At 49.1% G+C, this 20,399-nt stretch overlaps 2 protein-coding genes and 1 pseudogene across 2 annotated transcripts in view; 1 reads left to right on the forward strand and 2 right to left on the reverse strand.

Annotated features, from left to right (window-relative positions):
• The window catches only part of LOC125518713 (putative methyl-CpG-binding domain protein 12), a 55,942-nt gene extending 39,347 nt beyond the window's left edge, over nucleotides 1-16,595 (forward strand). Inside the window, exon 4 of the mRNA XM_048683541.1 lies at nucleotides 16,453-16,595. Within this exon, the coding sequence (XP_048539498.1) occupies nucleotides 16,453-16,595 (143 nt within the window). The remainder of the gene's footprint in view (nucleotides 1-16,452) is intronic.
• On the reverse strand, nucleotides 12,329-13,441 carry LOC147959222 (uncharacterized). Its single transcript, XM_087537241.1, has one exon. The coding sequence runs from the start codon at nucleotides 13,439-13,441 to the stop codon at nucleotides 12,329-12,331; it is 1,113 nt and encodes a 370-aa protein (XP_087393367.1).
• A 1,120-nt stretch (nucleotides 16,596-17,715) lies between the features above and the next one.
• On the reverse strand, nucleotides 17,716-18,809 carry LOC147959223 (uncharacterized; annotated as a pseudogene).
• Between the last annotated feature and the right edge of the window lie 1,590 nt (nucleotides 18,810-20,399).

A 20,399-nucleotide genomic window follows, 5' to 3' on the forward strand; every position in this document is an offset into this window, starting at 1 on the left:
ATGATATAGCCACCCTGTTCACTAATGATGAGAGATCTCGCTACTTTTATATCCTTAAAATATTTCCGTTCTCATTAAAGGGTGATGCTAAGATATGGTTTAATTCTCTTGATCCTGGTTGTGTGCGTAGTCCCCAGGATATGATTTATTACTTCTCTGCTAAATATTTCCCTGCTCATAAGAAACAAGCTGCTTTAAAGGAAATATACAACTTTGTGCAAATTAAAGAAGAGAGTCTCACACAAGCTTGGGGGAGGCTTCTCAAGTTACTTAATGCTTTGCCTGATCATCCTCTTAAGAAAAATGAAATACTTGATATCTTTTATAATGGACTAAGCGATGCTTCCAGAGATTACCTGGATAGTTGTGTTGGTTCTCTTTTCAGGGAAAGAACACCGGATGAAGCTGAAATCTTATTGAATAATATGTTGACAAATGAAAATAATTGGGCACCTCTTGAGCCAGCTCCTGAGCCAGCTCCTGAGCCAGCTCCTACTCCAATTAATGATCCTATTCCTAAACCAACTCCGAAGAAGAGAGGTGTTCTATGTCTCCGTCCTGAAGATATGCAAGAAGCAAAGAAATCTATGAAAGAAAAAGGTATTAAAGCTGAAGATGTTAAGAATTTACCTCCTATTGAAGAAATACATGGTCTTAATTTACCGCCTGATGAAGAAATATATGATCTTAATCCTTTATTTATTGAAGAACCTCCAGAACTCGATAACCCGACACAGGTAGTAAAGGTAAATTCTCTCTATAGATATGATAAAGCTGAAATCCCTCCTACTAAAATTGCTAGTCAATGCTTGGATGAGTTTGATAATTTTATGTTTAAGCAAGAAGACTTCAATTCTTATTCTGGTAGACAATTAAAACAAGATGCTGATATGATTACATACTTGGGTGATTATGTGGCTAATATTAGAGGTGAACTTAAACTTGTTAGCAAACATGCTTCTATGGTTACCACTCAAGTAGAACATGTACTTAAAGCTCAAAAAGAATTGCTCAATGAGATGAATAGTAAGAAAAATGATTATGCTGTTAAAGTGGCTACTAGAACTGGTAGAATGACTCAGGAACCTTTATACCCTGAAGGCCACCCTAAGAGAATTGAGCAAGATTCTCAGAGAAATAAAATTGATGCACCTAGTTCTTCTAAAAAGAAGAAAAAGAAAAATGACAGAACTGTGCAAACTTCTAGTGAACCTATTGCTGAACCACCTGATAATCCAAATGATATATCTATGTTTGATGCTGAAACACAATCTGGTAATGAACATGAACCTAATGAAAATGTTAATGATGATGTTCATATTAATGCTCAACCTAGTAATGATAATGATGTAGAAATTGAACCTGTTGTTGATCTTGCTAACCCACAATCAAAGAATCAATGTTATGGTAAGAAAGACTTTGTTGCTAGGAAACATGGTAAAGAAAGAGAACCTTGGGTTCAGAAACCCATGCCTTTTCCTCCTAAACCATGCAAGAAAAAGGATGATGAGGATTTTGAGTGCTTTGCTGAAATTATTAGACCTATATTTTTGCGTATGCGATTGACTGATATAGTCAAAACAAATCCTTATGCTAAGTACATGAAAGATATTATTACAAATAAAAGAAAGATACCGGAAGCTGAAATTTCCACCATGCTTGATAATTATACTTTTAAGGGTGGAATACTAAAGAAACTTGGGGATCCAAGAGTACCTACTATACCATGCTCCATTAAAAGAAACTATGTTAAAACTGCTTTATGTGATCTTGGAGCCGGTGTAAGTGTTATGCCTCTCTCTTTATATTGTAGACTTGATTTGAATAAGTTGACACCTACTGAAATATCTTTGCAAATGGCTGATAAATCAACTGCTATACCTGTCGGTATTTGTGAGGATGTTCCTGTTGTGGTTGCAAACGTTACTATTTTAACGGACTTTGTTATTCTTGATATTCCCGAGGACGATAGTATGTCTATTATTCTTGGAAGACCTTTTATTAATACTGCAGGGGCTGTTATTGATTGCAACAAAGGAAATGTCACTTTTCATGTTAATGGCAATGAGCATACGGTACACTTTCCGAGGAAACAACCTCAAGTTCATAGTATCAATTCTATCAGAAAAATTCCATCGATTATATTTGGAGGTTTTGAATTTCCTCTTCCTACCGTCAATAAGAAATATGATATACTTATTATTGGGGATGTGCATATCCCTGTTGAGGTAACCTAGTGTTATTTGAAATTTCTCCGGTTTCATGTTAATCGGAATGGGTTTGTTAACAAGACTTGATCAACCTTGTTAGTGGATTCCTTTTGACGAGCATGAGATGGATGAAACTAGAAGCACAACCTTATGTACCCTCTCTATACTTTCTGTTATTTAGTTGAAATAAAACAAAATAAATAATTTTCTGTCTGTTATCTGATTATCCGTGCAATATAAAAATACCTCAAAAATAAAAGTTCTCCAAATGCCCTGAAAATTAAATATGATTTTTTTATAGAATATTTGAGGATTTATGGAACAAAGAACACACCAGGGGGCCAACCACCTTGCCACGAGGGTGGAGGGCGCGCCCACCCCCCTAGGGTGCGCCCCCCTGCCTCATGGGCCCATGGTGGCCCTCCTCCACTTATTCTTCCAGCCACACACTTCATCTTCCTCCCCCAAACACGAAAAAACCAACTCAAACCTGAGTCCAAGCTCGTTTTGCTGCCATTTTCGATCTCCTTGCTCAAAGCACCTCTCACAAAACTGCTTGGGGAGATTGTTCCTTGGTATGTGACTCCTCCATTGGTCCAATTAGTTTTTGTTCTAGTGTTTTATTCATTGCAAATTTGTGTTGTTTAGGTGACCCTGTTCTTGAGCTTGCATGTCAAATTTATATGGTCAAAAGTAGTTTTGATGCATGATATAGGCCCTAGGCACTTGTAGGAGTAGTTGCTATCAATACTATTGAGTTTGGTTTACTTTTATTTTGAAGTTACTAAAAAAATTCAGAATTTTTCAGAGGAAGAAATATGCTTAGGAAAATGTTCCAAGGTGGTTCTTTAAAGAAGCAAGGACCCAGGCTTGCAATGCGTGATGCTGACAAAGAGCCACCAAGAGACGCTCCAGTGCGTCCTTGTGAGTGGCCTTCTGAAAATTTTATGGATCAAGCGGGAATTAAAGAAGAATTTAATGCATATTTGCGTAATGCCGATCTTGAGGACTTTGAGGGAGACAAATGCCCCCAGTATCATGAGCTCACAAGCTCTTTTGTGAGGAGGTTTGAGTATTCATCTTCACGTAATTCTCCTTCAGTCATGTTTGATCTTTATGATAAATCTTATACCATGGACCTAGAGGATTTCACTCTTGCTTGCAAACTTCCACAATGGGGTAGTGTTAGGGATCCCCCTAAATCTGAATTTAGAAACTTTCTTGCTAGTATAGCTGTAGGGGAATCCAGAGATATAACGCAAGCTACCATAGGGAGCATTCACTTTCCTGCTATACATTATTTTGCTCTCTTCATAGGTAGGAGCATAAATGCTAAGGATGAAGCATGTCACATGTGTGTCCCCGACCTTAGCATTCTCAGGAGTGCTGTGTCTGGAGACCAATCTTATCATATGGGAGCCATTGTAGCTCGTAGGTTGCATCATAATAAACATAATGGAGATTTCTTTGGAGGAATTTATGCAACCCGCTTAGCTAAATTTCTTGAGATAGACATTCGTGAAGGAGACATGGAGTTGCCTCCTGCTTATTTAGATTTTGATTCTATGGTTTCCCACCATTTTGTCGAGAGGAACGAATCACCTCTCCAGTACCGACTAATCTTTGACAGACGTCGTGCTGTCCATATTACTCTCCCTGCTCCTGCTTTCTTTGATTATCAGGCAAGAGGAGGATATACTATTACCAGAGAGGAGGCAGATGAGTACGAGAGGAGAGTGGAGGCCGCTCGTCGCCACGCTGCTGCTCAGGAGGCGATAGCCGCTGCATCTCAGTATGACCCCAACTATTATTATGGATATCAGCCAGGCCAGCCGTGGCCATAGAACAACTTAGACCAAAAGCCTAAGCTTGGGGGAGTACGTATTTCCCACCGACATTACATTTATGTTCACACACACTCATTGCTAGATGTCGGTGCTCATACTTTTTCATTGTATCATCCATGCTAGTTTATTTCCTTTTATGCTTTCTTCTTGTGTGTTTAATAAACCTTAAGAAAAAACCAAAAAAATTAGTTGTAGCTTTTAATTAATTTACTTTCCATGCTGTAGTAGTAATTAAAAAGAAAACCCAAAAATATTTTCTATTCTTCTTTTGCTTGTTGGGAGCTTTCCCGTGTAAATAGTTTTACTACTTTTCTTTTCTTTGGGGGTGAGTAGGAGAAGACCTTGATTAAATTGTTGAAGTGGCTCTTATATGCATTATTGTTTATCTGACAAAAGATCCCATATTGCCTTGTCTTCTCCTGTTTATTGAATGCTCGCAGATTCCACCTTAGTCCAATGCACGTGCACTCGTATTATTATTCACATCGTTCGATCGTGCAAGTGGAAGGCAATTATGATGATATATGATGGACTGACTGAGATGAGAAAAGCTGGTACGAACTCTACCTCTTTTGTTTTTGTAAATATGATGAGTTCATCGTTCTTGATTCAGCTTGTTATGAATAAACATGTTTGCAATGACAATTAGAGATCATAGTTGCTTGTGCCATGCTTGATTAGCTATGAGTTATAATGATTTACCTTGCGTGCCAACATGCTATTAAAATGGTTATGATGTGGTATGATAGGGTGGTATCCTCCTCTGAATGATTTAAGTGACTTGACTTGGCACATGTTCATGCATGTAGTTGAAACAAATCAACATAGCCTTCACGATATTTATGTTCATGGTGGATTATATCCTACTCATGCTTGCATCCAATGTTTATTAATTTTAATGCATGTACATGGCTGTTGTCGCTCTCTAGTTGGTCGCTTCGCAGTCTTTTGCTAGCCTTCACCTGTACTAAGCGGGAATACTGCTTGTGCATCCAAACTCCTTAAACCCCATAGTTATTCCACATGAGTCCACTATACCTTCCTATATGCGGTATCTACCTGCCGTTCTAAGTAAATTTGTATGTGCCAAACTCTAAACCTTCAAATAATCATCCTATTTTGTATGCTCGAATAGCTCATGGATCAACTCGGGCTGTCTGTATCTTCCATGTTAGGCGGGTTATTCTCAAGAGGAGTGGACTCCGCTCCTCACTCACGAGATAAAGGGCTGGTCACCAGGATGCCCAGTCCTATGCTTTATGCAAACTAAATCAAAATAATTGCAAACAAAACTCCCCCTGGGACCTGATGTATGTTGGAGGCACTTGTTGTTTCGAGCAAGCCATGGATTGATGTTTGTTGGTGGAGGGGGAGTATAAACTTTACCATTCTGTTTGGGAACCGCCTATAATGTGGGTAGCATGGAAGATATCGCCATCTCTCGGTTGTTATGTTGACAATGAAAGTATACCGCTCAAAATGTTATTCACCTCTATTTCAAAACCGAGCTCTGGCACCTCTACAAATCCCTGCTTCCCTCTGCGAAGGGCCTATCTATTTACTTTTATGTTGAGTCATCACCCTCTTATTAAAAAGCACTAGCTGGAGAGCGCAGCTGTCATTTGCATTCATTACTGTTAATTTATATTGGGTGTGACTATGATTGGATCTCTTTTACCATGAATTATAATGTCTAGTCAGTCCTTGATCCTTAAAGGTGCTCTGCATTTATGTTTTGCGGTCTCAGAAAGGGCTAGCGAGATACCATCTTGTTATATCAAATTATGATTGTTTTGAGAAAGTGTTGTCATCCGAGATTTATTATTATGGCTTGCTAGTTGATTACGTGATTGATATGAGTAATCATGAGACCTAAGAATTATTGCAAATGTGGTTAGTTATAATCTTTGCTGAAAACTTGAATGCTAGCTTGACATATTTGCAACAACAAGAGCAAACAGAGTTTGTAAAAGTTTTTCTTTATTTCTTTCAGTTTGTCAACTGAATTGCTTGAGGACAAGCAAGGGTTTAAGCTTGGGGGAGTTGATACGTCTCCAACGTATCTACTTTTCCAAACACTTTTGCCCTTGTTTTGGACTCTAACTTGTATGATTTGAATGGAACTAACCCGGATTGACGCTGTTTTCAGCAGAATTGCCATGATGTTGTTTTATGTGCAGAAAACAAAAGCTCTCGGAATGACCTGAAACTCCACGGGATATCTTACAATAAATAATAAAAAAATCCTCGCCAAAGATGAAGACCAGGGGGCTCACACCTTTCTCACGAGGGTGGGGGCGCCCCCCCCCCCTAGGGCGCGCCCCCTACCTCGTGCCCCCCTGGAAACCCCCCGACTCCAACTCCAACTCTATATAACTGCTTTCGGGGAGAAAAAATAAGATAGAAAAAATCATCGCGTTTTACGATATGGAGCCGCCGCCAAGCCCTAAAACCTCTCGGGAGGGCTGATCTGGAGTTCGTTCGGGACTCCGAAGAGGGGGATCCGTCGCCGTCGTCATCATCAACCATCCTCCATCACCAATTTCATGATGCTCACCACCGTGCGTGAGTAATTCCATCATAGGCTTGCAGGACGGTGATGGGTTGGATGAGATTCACCATGTAATCGAGTTAGTTTTGTTAGGGTTTGATCCCTAGTATCCACTATGTTCTGAGATTGATGTTGCTATGACTTTGCTATGCTTAATGCTTGTCACTAGGGCCCGAGTGCCATGATTTCAGATCTGAACCTATTATGTTTTCATCAATATATGAGAGTTCTAGATCCTATCTTGCAAGTCTATAGTCACCTATTATGTGTTATGATCCGTTAACCCCGAAGTGACAATAATTGGGATACTTAACGGTGATGATCGTAGTTTTAGGAGTTCATGTATTCACTATGTGCTAATGCTTTGTTCCGGTTCTCTATTAAAAGGAGGCCTTAATATCCCTTAGTTTCCATTAGGACCCCGCTGCCACGGGAGGGTAGGACAAAAGATGTCATGCAAGTTCTTTTCCATAAGCACGTATGACTATATTCAGAATACATGCCTACATTACATTGACGAATTGGAGCTAGTTTTGTGTCACCCTATGTTATGAATGTTACATGATGAACTGCATCCGGCATAATTATCCATCATTGATCCGATGCCTACGAGTTTTCCATATACTTGTTTACGCTTATTTACTTTCCCGTTGCTATTGTTACAATCACTACAAAATACCAAAAACATTACTTTGCTTTCATTACTCTTTTGTTACCATTACCATCAATATCATATTACTTTGCTACTAAACACTTTGCTGCAGATACTAAGTTTCTAGGTGTGGTTGAATTGACAACTCAGCTGCTAATACTTGAGAATATTCTTTGGCTCCCCTTGTGTCGAATCAATAAATTTGGGTTGAATACTCTACCCTCGAAAGCTGTTGCGATACCTTATTCTTGTGGTTTATCACCATCAGCCTTGTACTTTACTTTGAAAACCCATTTGCAGTCGATTACGTTGGCATGAGGTGGGGGGGGGAACTAGGGTTCACGTACCATTGTGACGAAGAGCATCAATCTCAAACTGCATAGCATCACGCCAAGCAGGAGATGCATAGGCCTCACGGTGATCACGGGGTTCCCTGGAGACCAGGAACGCACGGCGGGATGGATCATAGTTGACAGCACCATCCGTACGATGAGCAAGTTAGCGAGTATGATCACGTGTGCGCATGACCATTGCATGGGCAGGAGGTGCCGGAGCAGAGGATCTGGGAGCAGCAGCCGAGGAGGGAATCGGATCCTCCTAGGATCCCGTGTTGCCAGCGGATGCAGCAGGAGAATCTGGCGGCGATCCTGAGGAGGGAACAGGCGACGCAGGCGTGTTTGTCGCGGGACCGGCCCGGCCCACCGACTGCCTGCCAGGCACGTGGGCAGCAGCCTGTGGCGTGTCGGGCACGGAGGGAGCCGGGCCAGTGGCGGGCCCCGCCACTGAGGGGGACAGGCCGTGCGGGGTGGCGACCGGGCCATCAAAGGCCGCCACGTGGGCCAACGGATGGGGCGCCTCCCCACGGTCGCCTGGCGCGTCGATGTCGCTGTCTGGCGCGGCTGCGCGATTCGAGGCCGGATCAGCTCCGGATCCTGTGCCCGGATCTGCCTGAGACGCGGGAGCGCCTGGCACACCGGGGATCTTCTGCGCCGAAGGAGAGCCTGCATCCAGGTTGGAAGACAGAGTAGATATACCATAGTTCATGTGGTCGTGCGGGAATAAAAGGATGGGTTGGCAAAAGGAAAAACTTTTTCGTCAAACGTGACATCTCTAGAGATATAAACACGAGCCGTGGGTAGATGAAGACATTTATACCCTTTTTGGCAAATGTTGTAGCCAACGAACACACATTGTTGGGATCGAAAGGCGAGTTTGTGTGTGTTGTAGGGACGCATATTGGGCCAGCAAGCGCAACCAAACGTACGAAGCGACATGTAGTCTAGTTTGGTGGTGAACAGTTTTTCCATTGGACTAAGGTTGCCAATGACACAACTAGGTAGACGATTAATAAGATAGCATGCCGAGAGATAGGCCTCATCCCGAAACCGTAGCGGCATAGACGCATGTGATAGTAAATAGAGCCCCATGTCAACAATGTGACGGTGCTTCCTTTCAGCAGAACCATTTTGTGTTATCTCTGAGCTCGAAGCTCTGTCAATGGCGAAGACACAGACACACACACAAGACTGAACTTTTTGTCGCAGCGCAATCGCCTGCTGCTTTTCTGCTTCTCTCTTCTTATTCACTTGATGAACGGGAAAAACGGATCAAGAACAGCCCCCGCTACTGGTTCGTGCCATCCCACGATCATGGGCGTGCTCATGCCGCGAGCTAAGGGCCTCGGGATCGCACATGCCGCGTCCTCATGCACTGTCTAACTAAAACGAGAAAAACGCTAACTGACGAAAGTGAAAAACTAACACTACAGCCGCAGTTCTAACTAAACTTCAGAACGACTCAGCCCTAGTGATTATTTGCTAACAATCTCCCCCTAAGCTAGTCATGACAGAGAGCTTAAACCTCAACCATGCTGATGCGCGCGCGCAGCTCCAAAAGCCGCGTGCGCCCAAGTGACTTCGTGAAAATGTCAGCGAGCTGATCGCCGGTGGCGATGTGCTCGACCCTGGTCTTCTCCTCCTCCACGCACCTTCGAATGAAGTGGTATCGAACATCAATGTGCTTGCTTCGGTCGTGGAAGACGGGATTCTTTCACAACTGGATCGCCGACTTGTTGTCGGCGAAGACTGTGACGGCGCCGGCCTTCTCCTTCAACAAGTCACCCAAGAGCCTGCTCAGCCAGATGCCCTGGCACGCCGCGGTCATCGCGGCCACGTACTCGGCTTCGCACGAAGACAGCGCAACGATCTTCTATTTCTGAGACTGCCAAGTGATCGGCGCTCCTCCGAAGAAGAAAATGTTGTCGGACGTGCTCTTGCAATCGTCAATGTCGCCGGCCATGTCCGAGTCGTTGTATCCAATAAGCCCCACATTGCTGCCCTTGATATACTTGCACCCATACCTACGTGTGCCAGCGATGTAGCGAAGAAGATGCTTGACGACGGCCAGATGCGCCGTGGTCGGCGCCTCCATGAACCGGCTCAGGTAACCCACCGCGAAGGTGATGTCTGGCCGCGTGTGGGTGAGGTAGCGGAGCCCTCCGATGATGCTGCGGTAGTTCGTGGCGTTCACACGCGGTTCTGGTCCCTCCTTGCTCAACTTGAGACGCGGCTCCATGGGCACGTGCGTTGGGTTGCAGTCCGCCATGCCCGCCCTCTCCAAGAGCTCGCCGGCATACGCCGTCTGCATCAGAGTGATCTCCCCGGCCCCCTGCTTCACCTCTATGCCCAGGTAGAAGCTGAGTAAATCGAGGTCACTCATACAGAAACTGCCCATCATCTCCGCCTTGAAAGCGTGGATCGCCTCGGCGTCGGCTCCAGTGACGACGAGGTCGTCGACGTACACGCCAACCAGGAGCCGTGCTTGTCCTTCGCCTCGCGTGTACATGGCATGCTCTGACGGGCAACTCGCGAACCCAAGCTGTCGCATCGTGCGATCGAGCTTGGCGTTCCAAGCCCGCGGTGCCTGCCGCAGCCCGTAGAGCGCCTTGTGGAGGCGATAAACCTTGTGCTCTTCACCTTTCCGCGCGAAGCCAGGGGGTTGCTTGACGTAGACCTCCTCCTTGAGCTCGCCGTTGAGGAAGGCCGACTTGACGTCCAGATGATGCAGCTCCCAGCCACGCTGAGCCGCCATGCCGACCATGACGCGCACTGAGTCCAGCCTTGCCACGGGCCCGAACGCGTCGTCATAGTCCACGCCCTCCTTATGCACAAAGCCCCTTGCCACGAGCCTCACCTTGTGTTTGACGATGACACCTGCGGCATCCTTCTTAAGCTTAAACACCCATTTGAGGCCAATGGCCGTGTGACCTGCAGGCAGATCAGTGAGCGTCCAGGTGCCGTTCTCCTCAATAGATGCCAGCTCCTCCAGCATCGCGCTACGCCAGCTCTCATGGGGCGCAGCTTCTGCAAATGTGACTGGCTCCTCTTCAGCCAGCAGTAGGCGTTCCTCGGGTGCAGACGACTTGGCCGCGCCACTGTACACGTCTGCGAGGTGGCGGAAGCGATGCCCCGCGAACGGATCATCGTTGGCGTCGTACGAGTCATGCCGTGTCGTGGGTGGTGTGACGAACTCGATCGCCCCTGGAGCCTCGTCCGGAGGCGTCCCGCCGCCAGAGCCGTCCGAACAAGCTGTAGACTCGCGGGTCCACGGTGTTGATGGAGAACGAGACATGGCCGCGCTCTGGGGCGTGGCGGGGGCAGCATCCACAGTCCCGCTGTTGGGCGTGGCTGGTGAGTCCACCACGGTGTCGTGGCCTCCTCTCGGTCCCCGCTCGGATCGCCTTCCGCGGTGTGCACGCTCCGCCCTCCAGTGGTTAATGGGAGCTCGTGGTGGATGACGAGCGGCTCCGCCGTGTGCTCGCCCACGGTGCCCCAGTCCCAGCTTGCGCCCTCATCGAACACCATGCCGCGCGACGTGTACACACGCTTGGTCAGTGGATCGTACACTCTGTACGCCTTCGAGCCCGTCTCATAGCCGATGAAGACCATCTTGGTGCTGCGATCGTCGAGCTTCTTCAGCCCTGGTCGCGTGTTCTTGATGTAGGCGATGCAGCCGAAGACGCACAGGAATTGCACGGTAGGTTTCTTGCCGTACCATGCCTCGTACGGGGTTTTGCCATTGACGCTGCGGGTGTAAGATCTGTTAAGAATGAACACCGCAGTCGCCACGGCCTCCCCCCAAAAACAGCTCGGCATGTTCTTCGCCTTGAGCATGCTCCTCGCCATGCCGACGACGGTCTGGTTACGCCGTTCCACCACACCGTTCTGCTACGGTGAGTAGGGCGCCGTCAGATGCCTCTGCATGCCCTGATCTGCAAAGTACTCGCCGAGCGCGCTGGAGGTGAACTCGCCGCCCCGGTCCGTCCAAAACGCGCGTAGTCGTGCACCTTGCTCTGCCTCCGCTGCGGCGACGAAGTGCTTGATGCTGGCCCCAGCAACATCCTTCGCTGGCAGCAGCATAGCCCACATATAGCGGCTGTGATCATCGACGATGAGCATGAAGTAGCGCTTCCCGTCGGGAGTGGCCGGTGCGATGGGTCCACATAGATCGGCGTGAACCAGCTCGAGCGGCCCTGCCGCCTGGTAGCATGCCTGAGAGGGAAACGGAGCACGCCGTTGCTTCCCCACTAAGCATGCGTCGCAGATCTGCTCGACGTGGTCCACCAACGGCATCCCGTGCACCATGTCAGCGCGCCCCATGCGCCGGAGTGCGTCGAAGTGCAGGTGGCCGAACCTGGCATGCCACTTCCATGCCTTGTCACCGCCGTGTGCTGCCAGGCAAACAGGGTGTGCAAGATCCAGGCGCACAACATATAGGCGCCTGCCATTCCGGCGTACCTGGGCCAGTTTGTTCTGGCGGCGATCATATGACGTCAGGACGCCGTCGTGGATCTTGGTGGTGCAGCCATGCTCGTCTAGTTGTCCGAGACTGATGATGCTCGTCTTGAGGCGCGGGATGAAGTAGACGTCGGTGAGGGCGCGGTGGTCGCCGCTGCACACGGTGAACGTGACCGTGCCGCGGCCACGGATAGCCACGCTGGAACCGTCCCCAAACCTGACGCTCCCAGTGACGCCCTCATCCAGCTCCGCGAACGCCGACCGATCGCCGGTCATGTGATTGGACGCGCCGGTGTCCAAGAACCAGAGACCGTCGCACGGTGGCTCCTCAGCGCCCAGGTTCGCCTCTGCACGCTCCTCGTTGAGCATGACGTGCTCCCCCGTGCCTGTGTCGGGGTCGCGGCGATCACTGCCATCAGGAGCGTCGGGTCGTCGTCATGCCCGTCCGCGGCGTGCCCACCTTGTTCGGCAAGGTTTGCCTCCCTGCGCTCCTCGCGGAGGCGCGTCCTGCACTCACGCGCCCAGTGCCCGTACTTCTTGTAGTGACGGCACTGGTCCGTGGGTTTTGCGCGACTGCCGGAGCCGCGCCCACCGCCGCCTCCACGGCGTCCACCGCCGCGACCTGAGCCGGATCCGCTGCCTCCGGACCCGTCGATCTCACTGCACTGCATGCGCGCGAGCCACTCCTCGGCCGTGAACATGAGGCGCCCCACGCCTGGGTCCCCCTGGTCGAGATCGTACCTCTCCTCGGCGTCTCTCAGCCGTTCGGTGAGCTCCTCCACGGGGAGAGTATCCAGATCAGCAAGCGTCTCGATTGACAAAGCGATTTGTGAATACCTCTTCGGGACGACGGAGAGGAACTTGCGGACGATGCGTTTCTCCAGAACGGTCTCCCCGAGCTGCGCCATCTGGGCCACCATGTTCGTGATCCTCATGGCGAAGTCGTCGATCGTCTCGCCGTCGGCGAAACGGATGTCGTTGTACTGCTTGGTGAGGGTTGCGAGCTTGGCCTCGCGGACGCGAGCCACACCGAGACGCATGGTCTTGACGGACTCCCACGCCTCCTTCGCCGTGGCCTTGCCGGCGAGAGTAGGCCCCATCTCCGGTGGCACTCCACGCAGGATGGCCTCGAGCGCGAGCCGATCGTCGCTGCGCTCCGCCGTGCCCGTCACCACGACGTCCCAGAGGTGACGCCCCTCCATCATCAGCTGCATGAGGACAGCCCAGTCGGTGTAGTTGGTCCTCGTCAGCTGCGGCCACACCGCGCCGCCGGTGTCGCGCACCACCCGCGCCATGGATCTCTCTGCCACAACTAGCTCTGAGCCGTCGGAGACCTTTGCGCGCGGCATCGGTGGCGACTTGCTGCCGGAATCGTCCCCGACCATGCCCTAGACCGAAGAACGGCTCTGATACCAATTGTTATCTCTGAGCTCAAAGCTCTATCAATGGCGAAGACACACACACACACAAGACTGAACTTTTTGTCGCAGCGCAATCGCCTGCTGCTTTTCTGCTTCTCTCTTCTTATTCACTTGATGAACGGGAAAAACATATCAAGAATAGCCCCCAATACTAGATCGTGCCATCCCACGATCATGGGCATGCTCATGCCGCGAGCTAAGGGCCTCGGGATCGCACATGCCACATCCTCAGGCACTGTCTAACTGAAACGAGAAAAACGCTAACTGACGAAACTGAAAAACTAACACTACAGCCGTAGTTCTAACTCAACTTTAGAACGACTCGGCCCTAGTGATCTGTCACGCTAGATTATTTTCTAACATTTTGCTGGTGTGTGTGTGGACAAGATACATGATGCATAATGCCAAGTTGATGAAAAAATGTGTTGCTAAGCTTCTCGTACTCCCCACCCCAGTCGGATTGAACACATAAAATCTTGCGAGATAAAAGGCATTCAACATGAGCAAGGAAGTCACGAAAAACATCAAACACATCACATTTTCTCTTGAGAAGATAAATCCACACAAATTTACTATAATCATTGATAAATGAGACATAGTACTGGAACCCACCAGATGATGTTTTGGCAGGTCCCCACAGATCCGAAAAAATAAGTTCTAATGGGAAGGAAGAAACACTCGAGGATCTAGGAAAAGGAAGCTGGTGTGCTTTGCCTTGTTGACATGCATTACACACATGGGTCATAGACCGACTAGAAGAAGCTATTTTATTGGATGATAAAACGTGCTGAACGACTTGAGTGGAAGGGTGGCCAAGCCTTGTATGCCAATCTTCTGCTGACAACCTAACCGAAGATAGAGCATGATGATATGATGGCCAAATGGGGTAAAGCCCATTTCACATCTGCCTTGAAGTAGAACCTTCTTGGTGATCAAATCCTTCATAAGAAAATGAGTAGGATAATACTTTAGATAAGCATGATTATCAACAGCAAGGCGATTGGCAGAGAGAAGGTTTTTGTCAGCGTTAGGAACATGCAAGATATTGCGAAGTTGAAGATTAGCAGAAGGGGTAGGAAGAATTGCATGACCACGGTGAGCTATGTGCAAACCTGATCCGTCAGCTGTGTGGATGCGGTCTCTGCCTGGATAGTTCTCCCGGATCGTGAGGCGATCCAGATCGCCGGTGATGTGGTTCGTGGCCCCGGTGTCACTGAACCAAGCCGGATCACCTAGGATGGAGGGAGGAGACACAGCATCAAGGCCAACCATCTTGGACTGTTGCGGTTGGAACGCATGGTTGTAGCGCTGACCGCACTCCTAGGCGTAGTGACCAGGGTCGTGGCAGAGCTGACACTGAACACGGTTACCGTAGTCACCGCGATCACCGCTGCGATTGCCGCCATAGTCGCCTTGTTGGCGCGAGCCGCTGCCACCACGGTTCCCGCGCTCACTGCCGCGAGAATTGTTGTTGTAGCCACCACGATCTCCGGAGTTGCCGCGGCTCTTGCCGCGGTAGTTGCCCTTGCCCCGATTGGTGTTGTTGTTGGTGTTGCCGTTGGGGTCCCGGGCGACGTAGTTGACGGAGGAGCCGCCATGCTGGAGATGAAGATATGCCGCGTTGTACTCGCGACGTTGTTCGAAGGAGATCGCATGGGAGTAGAACTCACCAAGCGTCATGCCCTCGGGACGAGTAGTATACGCCGTGATGAGAGGCTCGTAGTCGCTGTCGAGGCCGGTGATGACAGCGGTGATGATGTCTTCTTCGCGCATGGGCGGCCAACAGCGGCGAGCTGGTCGGCATTGGAGCGGATCTTGGCGAAGTAATCCGCCATGGAGAGGGTGCCCTTCCTGAAGACGGCCATGTCCAGTTTGATTTGAACGATGCTAGCGCAGCAGTGGGTGGTGCACATCTCCTCGACATGAGCCCAGATGGCACGAGAAGTTTCCAGCCGATGCAGCTGCTGCAATACCTCGTCAGAGAGAGAGAGAGAGAGGCAAGGAGATAGCCGAGGACGATTTGGTCCTAGCGGAACCGGGTGGCATACTTCGGGTTAGGCGCACAAACCCCCTTGTCATCGGGGTCGAGAAGCTTGGCAGGAGCCGGAAGATAGCCATCGACATAGCCCGTGGCACCGGCTATGCGCAGAGGGGGAAGGACTTGAGCCTTCTAAAGGAGGAAATTGGAGGTGGTAAGTTTGGCGGTGATCAGGCTGGCGGAGGGAGGGGGAACAGCAGAAGCCGGCGGCCCATTGAAGGCGTCGGGCAGGGAGAGCGTGGTTACGGTAGAGGAGGAGGAAGCGGAAGCCGTAGGGGAGCCCATCGTGCGATCAAGCGGGTAGGCCTGATACCATGTGAAATAGAGAGGAAATAGATTGGATCGGCGCACCCAACATGGTGGCCTAGGGATGTATTTATATGGATGCAACTAGGGCACATATTACAGGTAGTTACAGGAGATAAGTACATATATTAACAGACTCCTATATCCTAACAATATACAGTTTAACATAACATAGACCATTGCACGCACTAGTGGCTGATGGATTATATCCCTTTACATGAATATAAACTATATGAGAGTTATGTTAATCCATGCTGCCTATATATAGCTGCATAACACAGACAGCCAGGTGGGTGACTTCTAGTACCCGTGTTGATTATAGCACCACTCCTAGATTAAGTTCTTGCAACTAGCAAGCGATTTAGGGATCTTGTAGCAGTTGTTGGAAATTTAGAATCACTATGTGGGGTTCATTGGTGGTTGGTGATGTCTGTTGTTTCCATCTATTAGTATACTTGCATACAATGACCCTTGCACAACAGACGACGTCTTGATGTGATTAGCTTGCTTGTCTTCTCTTCTGGCTCAAGTGATAAATGGCGTTCCTAGGTTCAATGCCACCCTGTGCAACCATCTGATAATTTGATACACATGATTTGTTATTTATCTGATGGCATGCTCTTATTTTCAGTGCCACCTCCGGTTCACGAGGATCCCGTGCACAACTACATGCCGGTCCCTCATGGAGAAGCCAATCCAGTAACTCACATACCAGTGACTCTAGCTCTACAAGTACCAGTGATGCTCTCCAAAAAGAGAAAACTAAACCAGTGATGCTCTCCAGAAAGAAAGGAAAATGCTCTATAAGTGATGTTCAAACGTCAGACTTGAAATGTGTTATTTTGTTGTATCATCTTACTGTATGTATTCTACCTTAGCTAAGGTCACTCCCTTTATGCCATAGTTTGCTCCAGCTTGGCTGGAACTGAGAAAGTTATTGGGACATCGACATCAACAGATGAACATTGTTGCAGAAAGTTATTGAAACTGCCACATTGCTTTTACCTCACTATGTTCGTGTGCTGTGAGAGTATCTCCAGCCGTTGGCCCCCCCAGGGGGCGCCTAAAATCGCCCCCTGGGGGTGAGCCGGCGCAAAGCATCGGCCTGGGGCCGAGTTGGTCTCCAGCCGCCGGCCCCAGGGCCGTCCCCAGGCGCGTTCAAAAAAATAAAAAAAAAATAGCAAAGTTCAAAGTTCGGCGAAGTTCGGCATATATTACATTTAAAAAGTGGGTTTTTATTACATAATATATGTAATTAAAAAAAGAACTGGCTAAAAGCGGAGTAGTCGTCGTCGTCGTCTGGCTTCTCCTCCTTGATGCGGCCGTCCCTGGTGGACCCCTGACCGGCGTCGCCTATGCGGGCTGGTGGCGGCGGCGCGGCGTCGTCGTCGTTGTCGTCGATGATGACGATTCCTCCTTCGTCGCGGCCTCGGCGGTGCTGCGCGAACCACCGCAGGGCGGCGCACTGGCGCTCCCTCGCCATCTTCAGGGAGTCTCCGCGCACCCATTCTAGGGCCGCGTCGTCGTCGAGCTCGACGTCGCCACCGTGCTCCATCTTCACCACAGGGAGGCCCGGCTCCGTCTTCACCGACGCCAGGCCCGGCTCCATCTTGGGCTTGACGAAGCACGAAGGAGCCGACGAGGGGGCGCGCCGGCCGCTCTCATTGATGACGATGCCGGCGCTGCGAGTGCGTCGGCCGAGCGGCGTCTCCGCCGGGGGCTCGGCCTTGACGCCGAGCAGCGCCGGAGCGCCGGACGAGTGTGAGGAAGAGCGGGAGGAGGAGGAAGAAGAGGAGGCACCGAACCTCCTGGGAAACCATTGCCCATCGCGTCGGCGGTGAGCCGTGGCCGTGGTGGCCGCCCTCGCCGGGGGGTATGCCAACGGCGGGTCATTGCCACCCTCGAGGTACGTCAGAACGCCCTCGAGGGTGCGGCCGGGGACACCCCACCACAGGTGGCGTCCCTCGCTGTTCTTCGGTCCGCCCACCACCGGCGCGCCGTTGGTGGACGCCATCCTCTGCTGATGCCGGCGTTGGAAGTACGCCGTCCACGTCGCTATGTTGTGGGCGACGTACTCGGGGAGGGCGAGCTGGGCGTCGATGAGGGAGGCACGCACGACGTCGACCTCGTCGGCGAAGTAGCCCGATTTCGCCACGGCATTGGGCAACGGGGGAATGGGCACTCCCCCATTGCTGAGTCTCCACCCCGTTGGCCCGGCGCGCATGTCCGGCGGCGCCGGGATGTTCGCCTGGAACAGGAGCCAAGACTCCTGTTCGCGGAGCGAGCAGCGGCCGAAGCCGTTCGCCGCGGCCTCATCTCCGGGGAATCGCTCGGCCATCGGGAGAGGGAGGGAGGGGGAGGAAGGGCTCGGTGGCGGTGCTCAGGAGAGGGAGGGCTCGGCGGCGGCGCTCGGGAGAGGTAGACGGCGGGCTAGGGCTGGTGTGACTGGTGTGGCCAGAGGCGAGGGAGGCCACCGTCTTATATAGCAGCGCCGCCCCGTGTGTACGTGTGCGAGAGAGGGAAGACGTCGGCGCGCCGCCCGTGAGGAATCAATGGTAAGGCTGACCGGCGGCAGCCTTTGCCATTGATTCCCCGCGGGAAACCGAGGCGTTCGGGGACGAAGACGCGTGGTGTCGCTGATGCGGCGGGCCCGTGGCTCTTTCGCACCAAAACCGCTCGCCCCGGCGCCCCCGAGCGCGCCCCCCCAGTGCCCCGGGTTCGGCCTGGGTCCGCCAGCGCTAAATTCGGCCTAGGCCGGCGTAAATCGGGCTGCTGGGAGCGCGACTGGGCCGATTTTTCTGCGCCGGCGCGAAAAAAACGCCTGGGGAGGGCTTTCTGGGGGCGCGGCTGGAGATGCTCTGAATGCCTATAACTTTAAGTTTATGCGTGTTGCACATCATAATCTCCTATATAAGGTACAGTCGTTTTTATTGACATCAATGGGTATTGGGACAGAGCTTAGATAACAGAAGTTTCTGCCACCCCCATTCTATGACCAAAGATCACATTATATACATCTGTCTATTTTACGTTTATGCGACGAATTGCATGAATGCGCAAGCCCATAGCATTTTAGACCTTTTTAAGTTCAAACATACAAATGACAAAAGCCATTAAACTATGCATCATATTGATCTGCATCTCAAAAGAAAAACAAACAAGGCGTAATAGAACTAGAAAAATAGAAATGCATTCCAAGGAAAGAGTGAGCCCCATTCTATGATCAAAGAGTTACAAACTGGCATGACAAAATTTCAGCTGGGCTGCCATCTTTATTAGCCTGACATGACAAAATGTCACACAGCGACCTCTGGTTAAGGGCCTCTTTGGGTGGCAAGTCTTAGAAGATGCAGGAACAAAAAAATCTTTATGAGGTCAACTAGCCCTTGTACCAATTATTTCTAATGGCTGAAGTTCTCGAAAACTTATTGAAAATCCTACGGATCATTTGCTCATTATATATACTTTCTCTTGACATAATGACGGGAGCCTTCTAGGGGTTTAGTGATTTTCACAAAACAAAACCCAGATAATGATCGCATTGTCCCTATGGTTCAAAACTCGCTTTCTCTTTGCATTTTGATCTCAAGAATAAAACCCCAAAATAAGAAAACTTGCTTTGCTAGCTGCTTTCTCTTCACCTTCTGATCTCAAGAAATATGAGAATCATGAATTTAGTAATATATGGACTACACACATACATCAATTCCTCTCTCCAACGATCATTAATTCATGATAGATCTAGTCAATTGCAGAGTTCTTACTGTGAACAATTATGAACTCGTGAACTTTTTTTTAGCATTCCCGAGTATTTTTTTCATAATTGTGAAGAATTTTTAATTTAGGAACATTTTAAATTCATGAATGCATTTTAAATTTGTGAGCTTTTTTTGAAAAAATTCACAAAAATCTAAAATTCCAAAAAATTGAATTTGTATAAAAAGTGTTTTAGTACAATATCAGCTCCCATAGTGTAATGCAGGAGCCAAGATCCGACTAGACCCTCACAGATGGGGTCCACTTTAAGGAAAAACATTGGAGTTCTCGTAGGCCTCTATCCCTAGGGAGCTTAGTAATTGAAAGGACTAGAGCAATGTTAAGATGTGGACCACGGGAAGAATGTCTCTAGTCGGATCTTACTGAATGGAATAAAAAGAAAGCAACTTGTTAAGGTAAACATGGAAAAAATGTCCACAGTGGCATGCATCCGAGATAAAATCTTACATGTGGTATTTCATCGTCTCGTTTACTTACTTCGGTTGAAAAACATCATTAGAGAAACACGACGCTTATTTTTTTTAACATGTATATATAGTCTCCAAATTATGACCATTGACCATTATTTCTATATGATAATATGTTGCTACCAAAACCAACTTGTATGAAATTATGAGATATTTTTCTTCAACAAATTATTTGTTTTACTTTCTTTTAGCAGCTCTTTCTAAACCTTTTTTTGCGTGTAGCTCTGTCCAAATATAGATGATTCGTAACTCATGCACCCACTTACAGCCGAATAATTCTCTCTCAATTGTTTTTTTACAGCCGAATAGATAGCTTCACCGGCCCAGTATTGCC

The sequence above is a fragment of the Triticum urartu genome, chromosome 7A (assembly GCF_056163025.1).
Source record: "Triticum urartu cultivar PI428250 chromosome 7A, HENAU_Tu73, whole genome shotgun sequence".
NCBI lineage: Eukaryota > Viridiplantae > Streptophyta > Magnoliopsida > Poales > Poaceae > Triticum > Triticum urartu.